A 15,000-nucleotide genomic window follows, 5' to 3' on the forward strand; every position below is an offset into this window, starting at 1 on the left:
GTTTTTAGGAGAAGCAGGAGGAGAATGAGCTCCGGGCCTTGGCTCCACCGAGTCCGGCTCAGATCCAGGCTCTGGACCGAGCCGTGACTCAAACCGCCCAAAACTACGGCCTCTCGGACCTGGACCTCCAGAGCAGAACCAGAGCTGTGGAGCTGATGGAGAGGACCATCCAAGCACAGCTCCCAGGTACTGGACTGGACTGGGACTGGACCAAGACTGGACTGGGACTATACCAGGACTGAACTGGGACTATATCAGGACTGGACCGGGACTGGACCAGGACTGGACTGGGACTATACCAGGACTGGACCGGGACAGTACTGGACTGTTTTGCTGTTTTATTTGGAGTGAGTCTAAAGTGTGGCTCTTCAGGCTGCTCCCTGCGGATGTACGGCTCCAGTTTGACGCGTTTCGCTTTTAAAACTTCTGACATCAACATCGACGTCACCGTTCCCCCAAACGTGAGTCTGAAGAACACCTGCACCTGTACGCACCTGCATGCACCTGTATGTACCTGTACACACCTGTATGCACCTGCATGCACCTGTATGTACCTGTACACCTGCATGCACCTGTACACCTGCATGCACCTGCATGTACCTGTACACACCTGTATGCACCTGCATGCCCCTGTATGTACCTGTACACCTGCATGCACCTGTACACACCTACATGCACCTGTACACCTGCATGCACCTGCATGCACCTGTATGTACCTGCATGCACCTGTATGTACCTGTACACCTGCGTGCACCTGTACACCTGCATGCACCTGTATGTACCTGTACACCTGCATGCACCTGCATGCACCTGTATGCACCTGTATGCACCTGCATGTACCTGTACACCTGTATGCACCTGCATGTACCTGTACACACCTGTATGCACCTGCATGCACCTGTATGTACCTGTACACCTGCATGCACCTGTACACCTGCATGCACCTGTATGTACCTGTACACCTGCATGCACCTGTACACCTGTATGCACCTGCATGCACCTGTATGTACCTGTACACCTGCATGCACCTGTACACCTGCATGCACCTGCATGCACCTGTACACCTGCATGCACCTGTACACCTGCATGCACCTGTATGTACCTGTACACCTGCATGCACCTGTACACCTGTATGCACCTGCATGCACCTGTATGTACCTGTACACCTGCATGCACCTGTACACCTGCATGCACCTGCATGCACCTGTATGTACCTGTACACCTGTATGCACCTGTACACCTGCATGCACCTGCATGCACCTGTATGCACCTGTATGCACCTGTATGCACCTGTATGCACCTGTATGTACCTGTACACCTGCATGTACCTGTACGCACCTGCACGCACCTGCATGCACCTGTACACCTGCATGCACCTGCATGCACCTGTACACCTGTATGCACCTGCACGCACCTATACACCTGTATGCACCTGTACACCTGTATGCACCTGTACGCACCTGTACACCTGCGTGTTCTTTCTGTAGTGCTGACAGTGTTTCTGTCACAGATGACTCAGCCTGAAGTTCTCATCCAGGTTCTGGAGATCCTCAAGTCGAGCCGTGAGTCCTGCCTTTGTCTGCAAACCTTCCGGGTGTTCGGCTCGGTTTAACTCTAGATTTGTTTTTTTCAGCGGATTTCTCGGAGGTGGAGTCGGATTTTCACGCCAAAGTCCCGACTGTGTTTTGTCGAGACGTTCACAGGTACAACTCCAAGCGCTGTTGTGTCCTTGGGCAAAGCACTGGGAGGAAACAGTGGATAAACACACTTTATATACACTTTATATAAAAATATATTTGTTTATAAATTATATACATTAATATTTGTATATAAACATGTTTTTATATATCAACATATTCTGTACTTTATTCTGTTGTTCCTACAGTCGACTCGTGTGCAAAGTCAGCGGCGGAAACGACGTGGCCTGTCTCACGACCAATCACCTCGCAGCGCTGTCCAAACTCGAGCCGCGATTGGTTCCTCTGGTCCTGGCCTTCAGACACTGGGCCCGGGTAAGAACCAAGACCCGGACTGGACCCAGTTTGTTTCTTCTTCTCCTGTTCTGACGTGTTTGTTTCTTCTTCTTCTGTTCGTGTTGCAGCTGTGTCATATGGACCACCAGGCTGAAGGGGGCATCCCGTCGTACTCTCTGGCCCTCATGGTCATCTTCTTCCTGCAGCAGCGTCCTCGGCCCGTGCTGCCCGTTTACATCGGGCCCTGGGTGAGTCTGTGACCGTGGTTCTGGTGGTTCTGGTGGTTCTGATGGTTCTGATGGTTCTGGTTCTGTGTGTTTCAGATCTCTGGGTTTGAGCTGAAGCGTGTGGATGAGTTCCACCTCACGGGGATCTGTCAGGACGCCTTCGTGCGCTGGGAACACCGGCCCCCAAGCACTGACAGGAGCGACAGGAGCGACAGGACAGACAACCGGACTAAACCAGAACCGTCCCGGACCGAGCCGCACTCCTTTGAGGGTCTGGTGAGTCCTGATGGTCTCTACACGGGTTATTTCTGTTATTCTGCTGATTTACTGCCGTTTATGTTGTAATTACATTTAATAATAGTAATAACATTTAGAACATCACATTTAATTAAACAGTTTGAATCTTTTATGGATTATTTCTGATTCAGAGTTTTGTGTCAGTGACAGAAATTATTTTCAGTATTTTTTATCATCTATAATTTCTTTAAAAGCACGAAACTGATGATGACTCACAGGACTGAGAACCTGCATGGTTCCTCGCTTAAACCTGGTGTAAACCCGGTGTAAACCCGGTCTCTCTCCTCAGAGCTCCCTGGCCCTTTCGAGTCCGGACTCAGTCTAAACCCGGTCTAAACCTGGTCTCTCTCCTCAGAGCTCCCTGACCCTCTCGAGTCCAGACTCGGTCTAAACCCGGTCTAAACCTGGTCTTTCTCCTCAGAGCTCCCTGACCCTCTCGAGTCCGGACTCGGCCTGCGTGGGGCAGCTGTGGTTGGATCTGTTCAGGTTTTACACTCTGGAGTTTCCTCTGGAGGATTTCATCATCAGCATCAGAGTCCAAGAACAGCTGAGCCGCGAGGCCAAAGGCTGGCCCCGGCGCCGGCTCGCCATCGAAGGTACCACGCACAACCATGTACGACAACATACGACAACGTACGACAACATAAAACAACATACAACTACTGTACAACACACACACAGGTCAAAGCCCCGGCGCCGTTCGCCATCGAAGGTATCACAATATACACGATTATATACAACAAACAACAACATGTAACAACAACAAATAAATACTGTATAACACACACACACAGACGCACACACAGACGCACACACACGGTGACGTGACACACACACACGCACAGCTCCACTGAAGTCAGTTCTTTGAGATCAGAGTGTGTTTGTGCAGGTGAATTCAGACAGAGCAGTGCTTCAGTTAGCGTTTGTGTTTTCAGACCCGTTTGCGCTGAAGAGGAACGTGGCGAGGAGCCTGAACAGTCAGATGGTGTTCGAGTACGTCCAGGAGCGATTCAGAACCGCCTACAGGTACTTCGCCGAGCCGCAGAAGACCCCAAGAAAAACCCGAACCAGGACCCGACCAGAACCCGGCCACAACAGAACCAGGACCAAGGAGGAGGAGCCAAACCAGAGCGACGCCATCGACCGCCGACTCCAAAACCTGGGCCTAGACCAGGAGCCAGACCAAGACCAGAGTCGGACTGAGGAGCGAGTGAACGGACTGAACGAGAGTGAAGAAGAGGAGGAGGAAGAGGAGGAAGAGGAGGAAGAGGAAGAAGAAGAAGAGGAAGAAGAGGAAGAAGAAGAGGAGGAAATGTTCTACGAGTTTGACAAAATGATCTTCACCGGAGGAAAGGTGAGGCACAAAACTTCAGCTCTGATGTTTGTGTAAACTTCATGTCCTGTTAGTGGCCTGTTCACACTGTTAAGGCCTGTTCACATTGTTAAGGCCTGTTCAAACAGTTAAGGCCTGTTCACACAGTTAAGGCCTGTTCACACAGTTAAGGCCTGTTCACACTGTTAAGGCCTGTTCACACTGTTAAGGCCTGTTCACACTGTTAAGGCCTGTTCACACTGTTAAGGCCTGTTCAAACACTTAAGGCCTGTTCAAACAGTTAAGGCCTGTTCACACAGTTAAGGCCTGTTCAAACAGTTAAGGCCTGTTCACACAGTTAAGGCCTGTTCACACAGTTAAGGCCTGTTCACACTGTTAAGGCCTGTTCAAACACTTAAGGCCTGTTCACTGTTAAGGCTGTTCACACTGTTAAGGCCTGTTCAAACACTTAAGGCCTGTTCACACTGTTAAGGCCTGTTCACACTGTTAAGGCCTGTTCAAACACTTAAGGCCTGTTCACACTGTTAAGGCCTGTTCACACTGTTAAGGCCTGTTCAAACACTTAAGGCCTGTTCACACTGTTAAGGCCTGTTCACACTGTTAAGGCCTGTTCACACTGTTAAGGCCTGTTCACACTGTTAAGGCCTGTTCATACTTCATAAGAACATAAGAACTTTGTTCTTGTTCTTGAGGTGATAAGAACAAGAACAAAGTTCATGTGGGCTCTGACATTTCATACTTCTGCCCGCCCCCACGATCTGCCCCGCCCCCACGATCTGCCCCGCCCCCAAGATCTGCCCCGCCTCCACGATCTGCCCCGGCCCCAAGATCTGCCCTGACCCTGTGTTTACATTGTGTTTACGTTGTGTTTACGTTGTGTTTACGTTGTGTTTGCGTTGTGTTTACGTTGTGTTTACGTTGTGTTTACGTTGCGTTGTGTTTGCCTTGTGTTTACGTTGTGTTTGCCTTGTGTTTGCGTTGTGTTTGCGTTGTGTTTGCGTTGTGTTTGCGTTGTGTTTACGTTGTGTTTACGTTGCATTGTGTTTGCCTTGTGTTTACGTTGTGTTTACGTTGTGTTTGCGTTGTGTTTGCGTTGTGTTTACGTTGTGTTTACGTTGCATTGTGTTTGCCTTGTGTTTACGTTGTGTTTGCGTTGTGTTTGCGTTGTGTTTGCGTTGCCTTTACGTTGTGTTTACGTTGTGTTTGACGTGTGCTCTCTACAGCCCCCGGTGGTGGTGTGCAGCATCTGTAAACGTGACGGACATCTTAAAGACGAGTGTCCCGAGGATTTTAAAAAGATCGAACTGAAACCTCTTCCTCCGATGAACGAACGCTTCAGAGAAATCCTGGACGGGCTGTGCCGCCTCTGCTACCGTAAGATTCTTTTATATAAACGTAAATATATCATCTGTATGTGTGCGTGTATAATCTGTGTGTGTGTATAATGTGTGTGTGTGTATAATCTGTGTGTGTGTGTCTAATCTGTGTGTGTGTATAATCTGTGTGTGTGTATAATCTGTGTGTGTGTATAATGTGTGTGTGTATAATCTGTGTGTGTGTATAATCTGTGTGTGTGTGTATAATATATGTGTGTGTATAATATATGTGTGTGTATAATCTGTGTGTGTCTAATCTCTGTGTGTGTGTATAATATATGTGTGTGTGTATAATCTGTGTGTGTGTATAATATATGTGTGTGTATAATATATGTGTGTGTATAATCTGTGTGTGTGTATAATCTGTGTGTGTGTGTATAATATATGTGTGTGTATAATCTGTGTGTGTGTCTAATCTGTGTGTGTGTATAATATATGTGTGTGTATAATCTGTGTGTGTGTATAATATATGTGTGTGTGTATAATATATGTGTGTGTGTATAATATATGTGTGTGTATAATATATGTGTGTGTATAATCTGTGTGTGTGTCTAATCTCTGTGTGTGTGTAATCTGTGTGTGTGTCTAATCTGTGTGTGTGTATAATATATGTGTGTGTGTATAATCTGTGTGTGTGTATAATATATGTGTGTGTATAATATATGTGTGTGTATAATCTGTGTGTGTGTCTAATCTGTGTGTGTGTATAATCTGTGTGTGTGTATAATATATGTGTGTGTGTATAATCTGTGTGTGTATATAAAGTGTGTGTGTGCTTCCTCCTGTCAGATGAACTTTCGCCGACGCCGGTGGAGCAGCAGAGGCGTGAGCAGATCCTCCTGTCGCTCGAGAGGTTCATCCGTAAAGAGTTCAACGGTAAAAACTGAGCAAAAAACAAGAGAGAAAAAAACTTTAAAAACGAGAAAAAGGAACGACAGCGACAAACACGAGTCTGGACCTAAAACAGCAGAGCCACAGATTGGGCCCATATTTGCCGTTATTTAGTTTTGTCCGATTTGATGCGGATTTTAATACTTTAATATTTCAATGTTTTTATTTTTATTTTGCGTGTGTGTGTCTGTGTGTTGTTGATCTAAAGTGTGTGTGTGTGTTTTTCAGATAAAGCTCAGTTGTGTCTCTTTGGTTCGTCTAAAAACGGCTTCGGGTTCAGAGACAGTGACTTGGACATCTGCATGACTCTAGAGGGCCACAGCACGGCCGAGGTGAGGGGCGGGGCTAGAGGGAGGGGCGGGGCTAGGGGAGAGGGGCAGGGCCATGGGGAGGGGCGGGGCTAAGAAACCGAGGTAATTTAAGTTCAGGGAGTTTTTTGTTTTGAAATGTCCCAGATTTTTTATTTTTTACACACAAATTCCTGTTTTTGTTTTTAACAGAACCTGAACTGTAAAGACATCATCGAGAGTTTGGCCAAAGTCCTGAAGAAACACACAGGTGAGATCCTGGTCTGAACCTGGTCTAGAACTGGTCTACAGAGTCCAGACTGAAACCACTTTGGTCTCTGGTCTCTGATCTGGTCTGGGTTGTAAATCCTGGTCTGGTTCTAGGTCTGAGGAACATTCTGCCCATCACCACGGCCAAAGTTCCCATCGTGAAGTTTGAGCATCGCCAAAGCGGCCTCGAAGGCGACATCAGTCTCTACAACACTCTGGTGAGGGAGGGCATCTGGCTGAATGAGGGAGGGCATCTGGCTGAATGAGGGAGGGCATCTGGCTGAATGAGGGAGGGCATCTGGCTGAATGAGGCTTTTTAATGCTCTGTCTGTGAAACATGTTGTATAAATAAACTCTACTTCTTACTAAAATGTGGGAGGGCATCTGACTTAGTCTCATTTATATTCTGTGTAAACATATTTACTGTTCATAAAGACATTCAGTCCTGGTTCAGACCTGGTTTAATCCTGATTCTGCTTCTGGTCTGGTCCTGACCCTGGTTCTGGTTCTGACCCTGGTTCTGGTTCTGGTTCTGGTTCTGGCCCTGGTTCTGGTCCTGACCCTGGTTCTGGTCTTTCAGGCTCAGTATAACACTCGGATGTTGGCGACGTACGCGGCTCTCGACCCCAGAGTCCAGCTGCTCGGATACACCATGAAAGTGTTCGCCAAGGTACAAGTACACGCAGTACACAGAGTACACGCAGTACACAGAGTACACACAGTACACAGAGTACACGCAGTACACATAATTTACAGAGTACACACTCAGTGTGGGAGCCTAAACTCAGTTTTGTAGTTTTTTTAATTATTGAGATAATTATTCTTATTTAGTTTGATTTAATATTTACTTAAAATGCATAATTTTTGGTGTTTTGGTAATTCTTTATGGTTATCATGATTATTTGTTGATTTTTACAAAATAATTTGATCTATGTATATTTTTCTTCCAATTAATTATTGCTAATGTTAATCATAAGTTTAGTAAGTTTAGTAATGTTTATTTTTTTTATTATTTTGTGGTCTGTGGCTCCTTATTTGAGATGTGTGCAGGTGCACCAGGAGAGGGTGGAGTGTAGTAGAGAGAGGTGACAGTTTTTTTACCTCCTGTCACCTGTACATTAAAGTTCCCCTTTTTTTGTTTGTATTTGTGTGTCCTAATACTGTGAATCCCCAGTAAAGAGTTTTTAAACTGCACTTGGGTCACTTTCTGTGGATTCTTTTATTTTTGAGGCATTTTAAAAGGTGGAACAAGGTGCGCAAAGCGTCAACTCTGGCTTCACAAATGTTTGGACCTTACACCTTACACAGTACATGGAGTACACACAGTACACAACAAAACGCGGAATACACATATACAGTACATGAATTATACACAGTACATGGCACCTATTGTGGGTACGATGTGTACACACACAGTACATGGAGTACACACACATCACACACATCACACACATCACACATTTATACAGTTTATAATCACATTTATACATCTATAATATCATGTAGTGTAAATGTGTTTTTCTCACAGAGGTGTGACATTGGAGACGCCTCCAGGGGGAGCCTGTCATCCTACGCCTACATCCTGATGGTGCTGTACTTCCTCCAGCAGAGAACACCACCAGTCGTGCCCGTTCTCCAGGAGGTACCTGGTTCCATTCCCTCTTTTCCCTGACATTAAATGCATAATTACAGTGGGTGGGCAATAATTATAGTGATGTGTGCAGATGTATGACGGCACGGTGGCGCCTCAGAAAATGGTGGACGGATGGAATGCCTTCTTCTGCGACGACCTGCAAGAACTGGTCTGTATCCAGGGTTTAGATCTGGTTTAGTCCTGTTTTAGTCCTAGTTTAGTTCTGTAACAGTACTCTGCATGTTCTCATAGCGGCGGCGTTTAGTGGAGCAGCCGTTAAACTCCGAGCCTGTGGGGGCGCTGTGGCTCGGCCTGCTGCGCTTTTACACTGAAGAGTTTGATTTTAAAGAACACGTGATCAGCATCAGACAGAAGAAACGCCTCACCACCTTCGAGAAGCAGTGGACCAGCAAGTGCATCGCTATAAGAAGGTACGACCCCTGACCCCCGCACGACCCCTGACCCCTGACCCCCGACCCTGACCCCGACCCCTGACCCCGCACGACCCCTGCACGACCCCTGACCCCCCCGCACGACCCCTGACCCCCGCACGACCCCTGACCCCTGACCCCCGCACGACCCCTGACCCCCCGCACGACCCCTGACCCCCGCACGACCCCTGACCCCCGCACGACCTCTGACCCCTGAAAATGAAGTGGTAGTTTCCAAGTTCTCAGTTCTTTTTCCTTTAGTTCAGTCGAGATTGGCATTTCAAGGACTGAAATGATCCAAATGGTTCTAGTGAAGGTGTGTGGACTTTAAAAACACAGTGAAGCACTTCCTGTATGACCACATGATGACATCACAAGGTGGAACAGTGTTTTCAGTTTGAGGGTTTGTGTGTTAAACACAACTCCAGGTGTGATAATGGTGTAAAACTCTTGTGTTTTCATGTTTTTGTGTTTCAGATCCGTTCGACTTGAACCATAACCTCGGCGCCGGAGTCTCGCGGAAAAGTAAAACACAAATAAAATAAATAAATATACAGAGATTTGTGTAAAAAATATAAATATATTTATTTATATTTCAACCAAACTCCTGTTTGTGTTTCAGTGACAAACTTCATCATGAAAGCGTTTATAAACGGCAGGAAGCTGTTTGGGACGCCGTTCTACCCCCCACCGGGCTCCGAAGTGGTACGTGCCCAGACCTGGTTTAGTCCTGGTTTAGTCCTGGTTTAGTCCTGGTTTAGTCCTGGTTTAGTCCTGGTTTAGTCCACCACATTCACCTGTCCTTCACCTGTCCTTCACCTGTCATTCACCTGTCATTCACCTGTCATTCACCTGTCCTTCACCTGTCATTCACCTGTCCTCCTCCTGTCATTCACCTGTCATTCACCTGTCCTCCTCCTGTCCTTCACCTGTCATTCACCTGTCATTCACCTGTCCTCCTCCTGTCATTCACCTGTCTGCCTGTCATTCACCTGTCATTCACCTGTCCTTCACCTGTCATTCACCTGTCCTTCTCCTGTCATTCACCTGTCCTTCACCTGTCATTCACCTGTCCTTCACCTGTCATTCACCTGTCATTCACCTGTCATTCACCTGTCATTCACCTGTCCTTCACCTGTCCTCCTCCTGTCATTCACCTGTCTTTTGCCTGTCATTCACCTGTCATTCACCTGTCCTTCACCTGTCATTCACCTGTCTTTTGCCTGTCATTCACCTGTCCTTCACCTGTCATTCACCTGTCTTTTGCCTGTCATTCACCTGTCATTCACCTGTCCTTCACCTGTCATTCACCTGTCTTTTGCCTGTCATTCACCTGTCCTTCACCTGTCATTCACCTGTCCTTCACCTGTCATTCACCTGTCATTCACCTGTCCTTCACCTGTCATTCACCTGTCCTTCACCTGTCACCTGTCATTCACCTGTCTTTTGCCTGTCACCTGTCATTCACCTGTCCTTCACCTGTCATTCCTGTCTTTTGCCTGTCATTCACCTGTCTTTTGCCTGTCATTCACCTGTCATTCACCTGTCCTTCACCTGTCATTCACCTGTCCTTCACCTGTCCTCCTCCTGTCATTCACCTGTCTTTTGCCTGTCATTCACCTGTCATTCACCTGTCCTTCACCTGTCATTCACCTGTCTTTTGCCTTCCTTCACCTGTCATTCACCTGTCTTTTGCCTGTCATTCACCTGTCATTCACCTGTCCTTCACCTGTCTTTTGCCTGTCATTCACCTGTCTTTTGCCTGTCCTTCACCTGTCATTCACCTGTCTTTTGCCTGTCATTCACCTGTCATTCACCTGTCATTCACCTGTCATTCACCTGTCATTCACCTGTCTTTTGCCTGTCATTCATTCACCTGTCTCCTGTCATTCACCTGTCATTCACCTGTCATTCACCTGTCATTCACCTGTCATTCACCTGTCTTTCAGGATTATTTCTTCGACTCGAAGGTCCTCACAGACGGGGAGTTGGCGCCGAACGATCGCTGCTGCCGAATCTGCGGCAAAATCGGCCACTACATGAAAGACTGTCCCAAGAGACGCCGGTAACTGCCCCCAACTACCTCCAACTGCCCCCAACTGCCCCCAACTACCTCCAACTGCCCCCAACTGCCCCAACTACCCCCAACTACCCCAACTACCCCAACTGCCCCCAACTGCCCTGCCCCAACTGCCCCAACTGCCCCCAACCCCCAACTGCCCCCAACTGCCCCCAACTACCCCAACTGCCCCCAACTACCCCCAACCCCCAACTACCCCAACTACCCCAACTGCCCCCAACTGCCCCCAACTACCTCCAACTGCCCCCAACTGCCCCCAACTGCCCCCAACTGCCCCCCAACTACCCCCAACTGCCCCAACTACCCCAACTACCCCAACTGCCCCCAACTACCCCCAACTACCCCCAACTGCCCCAACTACTGCCCCAACTGCCCCCAACTACCTCCAACTGCCCCCAACTACCCCAACTGCCCCCAACTGCCCCCAACTGCCCCCAACTACCCCAACTGCCCCAACTGCCCCCAACTACCCCAAACTGCCAACTGCCCCCAACTGCCCCCAACTACCCCCAACTGCCCCCAACTACCTCCAACTACCCCAACTGCCCCAACTGCCCCAACTGCCCCAACCCCAACTGCCCAACTACCCCCAACTGCCCCAACTGCCCCAACTGCCCCCCAACTACCCCCAACTACCCCCAACTGCCCCCAACTGCCCCAACTACCAACTGCCCCAACTGCCCCAACTACCCCAACTGCACCTAACTACCAACCCCAACTGCCCCCAACTGCCCCAACTACCCCCCCAACTACCCCCAACTGCCCAACTCCCCCAACTGCCCAACTACCCCAACTGCCCCAAACCCCCAACTGCCCCCAACTGCCCCAACTACTGCCCCAACTGCCCCAACTGCCCCAACTCCCCCAACTGCACCTAACTACCCCAAGAGACGCTGGTAACTGCCCCTAACTAACCCATCACCCATGTGACTAACTTTGCCTGAAGGGCCGCCCCCTTTCAGCCTTGACCACTGCTGGAGTTGACCTCTGACCTCTGACCTCTGACCTCAGGGTGAAGAAGAAGGACGGCGAGAGCGTCGAGGACAGAGACGAAGAGCAGAGACGATGTTTCCAGTGCGGAGACGCTGGACACGTGAGACGAGACTGTCCGGACTACAGACCCACGAAGACCAGAGCCCCAGGACCCCAGGGTGAGAACTGGACCAGGACTGAAACGGGTCTATGACGGAACTGAACCAAAGCCAAAATGTTCAGATTACAGCATTAAACTTACAGGCTCAAAAATACTTGGTAAAAACATGGATTCTTTCTGTAACTGGGCTCGCCTCTGCACAGATCTGACCTGTAACATGAGAGCTTTAATTCCAAAGAAAAATTATTTAAGTCTGAATCAAACTTCGGCAAACGCTCGTTGTGTCGTCCTTCTGACGCGTCGATCCGGACGATCCGGTCCTGGTCCTGGTCCAGTCGTGTCTCGGGACTTTGATCCACGTCTCTTTGGATTTGTGAGCAGGATGCGGGAGTGAGCTGAGCTTTTGTCTTCTCCCTCCTCCTCCTCAGCTCACAGACGGAAAGTGTGACGAGACGATTCTCCAGCCGCTGCACAACAATTATCATCAGAACCACTGCGGGTTCAAAAAGTCTGGATGGTTTTGTGTCCGTGGAGGAACCACAAACCCAGACGACAGAAAAGTTTGTGTTTTCTTCCCAAAGACGTAAATACGTTTGCGCGCCTGTCGTCAGGAGGTCTTAGTCCAAGTCCGGACTAAACCCGGTCTTCAGGAGGTCTTAGTCCAATTCTGGACTAAACCTGGTCTTGTTTCCACAGGAGGTCTCCCGGTCCAGAGGAGCTCCCAGTCCATCTCTGTGAACCAAGACGGACGAAGCAGAAACAACTCTGAGTGTGTGAGTAGAACCAGGACTGAACCAGGTCTGAACCAAGACTAAACCAGGACTGAATCAGGACTAAACCAGATCTGAACCAGGACTAAATCTCTCTGTGGTTTCAGTCGGACAGCCGTCAGACTCCGCCCACTCTGCCTCAGAGCTCCTCCCCTCAGGCTTACAAAGCCCCGCCCCTCCAGCAGATGGCGCTGTTGGGGTTTCCTCCGCCTCTGGGGCAGTGGCCTCAGTTCAAACTCAACGACCCGAGCATCATCTTCGCTCAGCCGGCGCCACGAGGGGCGGGGCCTAGAGCGGCGGCGCCTCGAGGGCCGGCGCCAAGAGGGGCAGGGCCTCAGAACGCCAAACCAGGTACTGCACCTTTAAATCAAACGTGTTTGTGTCTCTGTGGTTCTCATCTCTAACGAGTGAGAATCTGAAAAAAACGCTTCAAAGTACACACTCCTAAGTACACGCTCTGAAGTACACGCTCTGAAGTACACGCTCTGAAGTACACGCTCTGAAGTACACGCTCCGAAGTACATGCTCCGAAGTACATGCTCCGAAGTACACGCTCCGAAGTACACGCTCCGAAGTACACACTGCGAAGTACACACTGCGAAGTACACACTCCTAAGTACAGGCTCTGAAGTACACGCTCTGAAGTACACGCTCCGAAGTACACACTGCGATGTACACACTGCGAAGTACACACTGCGAAGTACACGCTCTGAAGTACACGCTCTGAAGTACTCTAACCAAAGTACACACTCTAAAGTACTCTAATCCAAGTACACACTCTGAAGTACTCTAACCGAAGTACACACTCTGAAGTACACACTCTGAAGTACTCTAACCGAAGTACACACTCTGAAGTACTCACTGCGAAGTACACACTCTGAAGTACTCTAACTGAAGTACACACTCTGAAGTACTCTACCCTAAGTACACACTCTGAAATACTCTAACCGAAGTACACACTTCGAAGTACTCTAACCGAAGTGCACACTCCGAAGTACTCTAACTGAAGTACATGCTCGGAAGTACTCTAACTGAACTACATGCTCGGAAGTACTCTAACCGAAGTACACGCTCTGAAGTACTCTAACCGAAGTACACGCTCTGAAGTACTCTAACCGAAGTACACGCTCGGAAGTACTCTAACTGAAGTACACGCTCGGAAGCACGTGCTTTGAAGTACGTGCGCCTAAGTACATGCTTCAAAGTACTTGCTCTGAAGTACTTGTTCAGAAGTACGCGCCCTGAAGTTTACACTCCAAAGTACACGGTCTTAAGTGCACGCTACAAAGTGCACACTCCGGAGTACAAATACCAAAGTACGTATTCCAAAGTACGATTTCCGAAGTACAAGTTTCGAAGTACGTGCTTCGAAGTAAACGCTTCGAAGTAAACGCTTCGAAGTACGTGCGCCTAAGTACATACTTCAAAGTACTTGCACTGAAGTACACGCTCTTAAGTGCACTCTCTGAAGTACTCGCCCTGAAGTTTACGCTCTGAAGTACAAACACTTACGTGCACTCTCCGAAGTATGTTCTCTGAAGTACTCTCTCTGAAGTACATGCTCCAAAGTACACGGTCTTAAGTGCACGCTACGAAGTGCATACTTTGGAGTACACACACCAAAGTACGCTCCGCTCTCCGAAGTACGTTCTCCAAAGTACGAGTACAAGTACAAAGTACAAGCTTCGAAGTACACACTCTGAAGTACATGTTCCAAAGCACAAACTATGAAGTGCGCTCTCTGAAGTACACGCTCTGAAGTACACGCTCTGAAGTACAGTCCGGTTGTCTCCTGTCTCCGCAGACTCTGGACAGCTGCATGGTCCTCCTCCTCCAGCCGCTCGTCTGTGGGAGCACCACAAACCACCACAGTACGCCCCCTCCTGGAGATACCCGGTACCACACCCGTACATCCAAAACTCACCAGGATTCCACCAGCAAGGTATCAACAAATACTACTACTACTACTACTACTACTACAACTACGACTACAACTACGACTACTACTATGACTGCAAGTACTTTTACTTTAACAGTGTTCACTCCGCAGATTCTCTGAGTGACACATGTGAAGATAAAACAGTGAAGAGCTCAGAATTACAGGTTTTTAAAAAACAGCCTCCACCCTTTAGTTTGCTCCACTTTTTGGCTTGGTCACTGCTCTGACCCTGAGGCTGTTAAGAGAAAACCATTTCAGGGACTTCATCCTGAATCTCAGAGAAGGACGAAGGTTTTGAGCACAAAAGAAAGGGTGGACACAATCTAAAGGGTGAACACGAAGCAAAGGGTGAACACGAAGCAAAGGGTGGACACTCAGGGCTTGATTAAAGTATAAAAAC

The 15,000-nt window shown here is 48.5% G+C and overlaps 1 protein-coding gene across 1 annotated transcript in view; it reads left to right on the forward strand.

Moving 5' to 3' along the window:
* tut4 (terminal uridylyl transferase 4) overlaps positions 1 to 15,000 on the forward strand; it is a 22,864-nt gene that overhangs the window by 7,288 nt on the left and 576 nt on the right. The window contains exons 6-30 of the mRNA XM_055165327.1: positions 9 to 186; positions 373 to 461; positions 1,511 to 1,562; positions 1,634 to 1,703; positions 1,886 to 2,012; positions 2,102 to 2,221; positions 2,297 to 2,476; positions 2,919 to 3,093; positions 3,433 to 3,851; positions 5,054 to 5,204; positions 5,996 to 6,082; positions 6,326 to 6,429; positions 6,598 to 6,655; positions 6,769 to 6,872; positions 7,235 to 7,324; positions 8,183 to 8,296; positions 8,379 to 8,456; positions 8,540 to 8,711; positions 9,190 to 9,243; positions 9,341 to 9,423; positions 10,668 to 10,783; positions 11,810 to 11,949; positions 12,588 to 12,664; positions 12,769 to 13,012; positions 14,466 to 14,603. Coding sequence (XP_055021302.1) covers positions 9 to 186; positions 373 to 461; positions 1,511 to 1,562; positions 1,634 to 1,703; positions 1,886 to 2,012; positions 2,102 to 2,221; positions 2,297 to 2,476; positions 2,919 to 3,093; positions 3,433 to 3,851; positions 5,054 to 5,204; positions 5,996 to 6,082; positions 6,326 to 6,429; positions 6,598 to 6,655; positions 6,769 to 6,872; positions 7,235 to 7,324; positions 8,183 to 8,296; positions 8,379 to 8,456; positions 8,540 to 8,711; positions 9,190 to 9,243; positions 9,341 to 9,423; positions 10,668 to 10,783; positions 11,810 to 11,949; positions 12,588 to 12,664; positions 12,769 to 13,012; positions 14,466 to 14,603 — 3,220 coding nt within the window. The remainder of the gene's footprint in view (positions 1 to 8; positions 187 to 372; positions 462 to 1,510; positions 1,563 to 1,633; positions 1,704 to 1,885; positions 2,013 to 2,101; positions 2,222 to 2,296; positions 2,477 to 2,918; positions 3,094 to 3,432; positions 3,852 to 5,053; positions 5,205 to 5,995; positions 6,083 to 6,325; positions 6,430 to 6,597; positions 6,656 to 6,768; positions 6,873 to 7,234; positions 7,325 to 8,182; positions 8,297 to 8,378; positions 8,457 to 8,539; positions 8,712 to 9,189; positions 9,244 to 9,340; positions 9,424 to 10,667; positions 10,784 to 11,809; positions 11,950 to 12,587; positions 12,665 to 12,768; positions 13,013 to 14,465; positions 14,604 to 15,000) is intronic.

This window comes from Boleophthalmus pectinirostris, unplaced genomic scaffold (genome assembly GCF_026225935.1).
Source record: "Boleophthalmus pectinirostris isolate CB_2022bp ecotype Guang Dong unplaced genomic scaffold, ASM2622593v1 HiC_scaffold_7, whole genome shotgun sequence".
Lineage (NCBI taxonomy): Eukaryota > Metazoa > Chordata > Actinopteri > Gobiiformes > Gobiidae > Boleophthalmus > Boleophthalmus pectinirostris.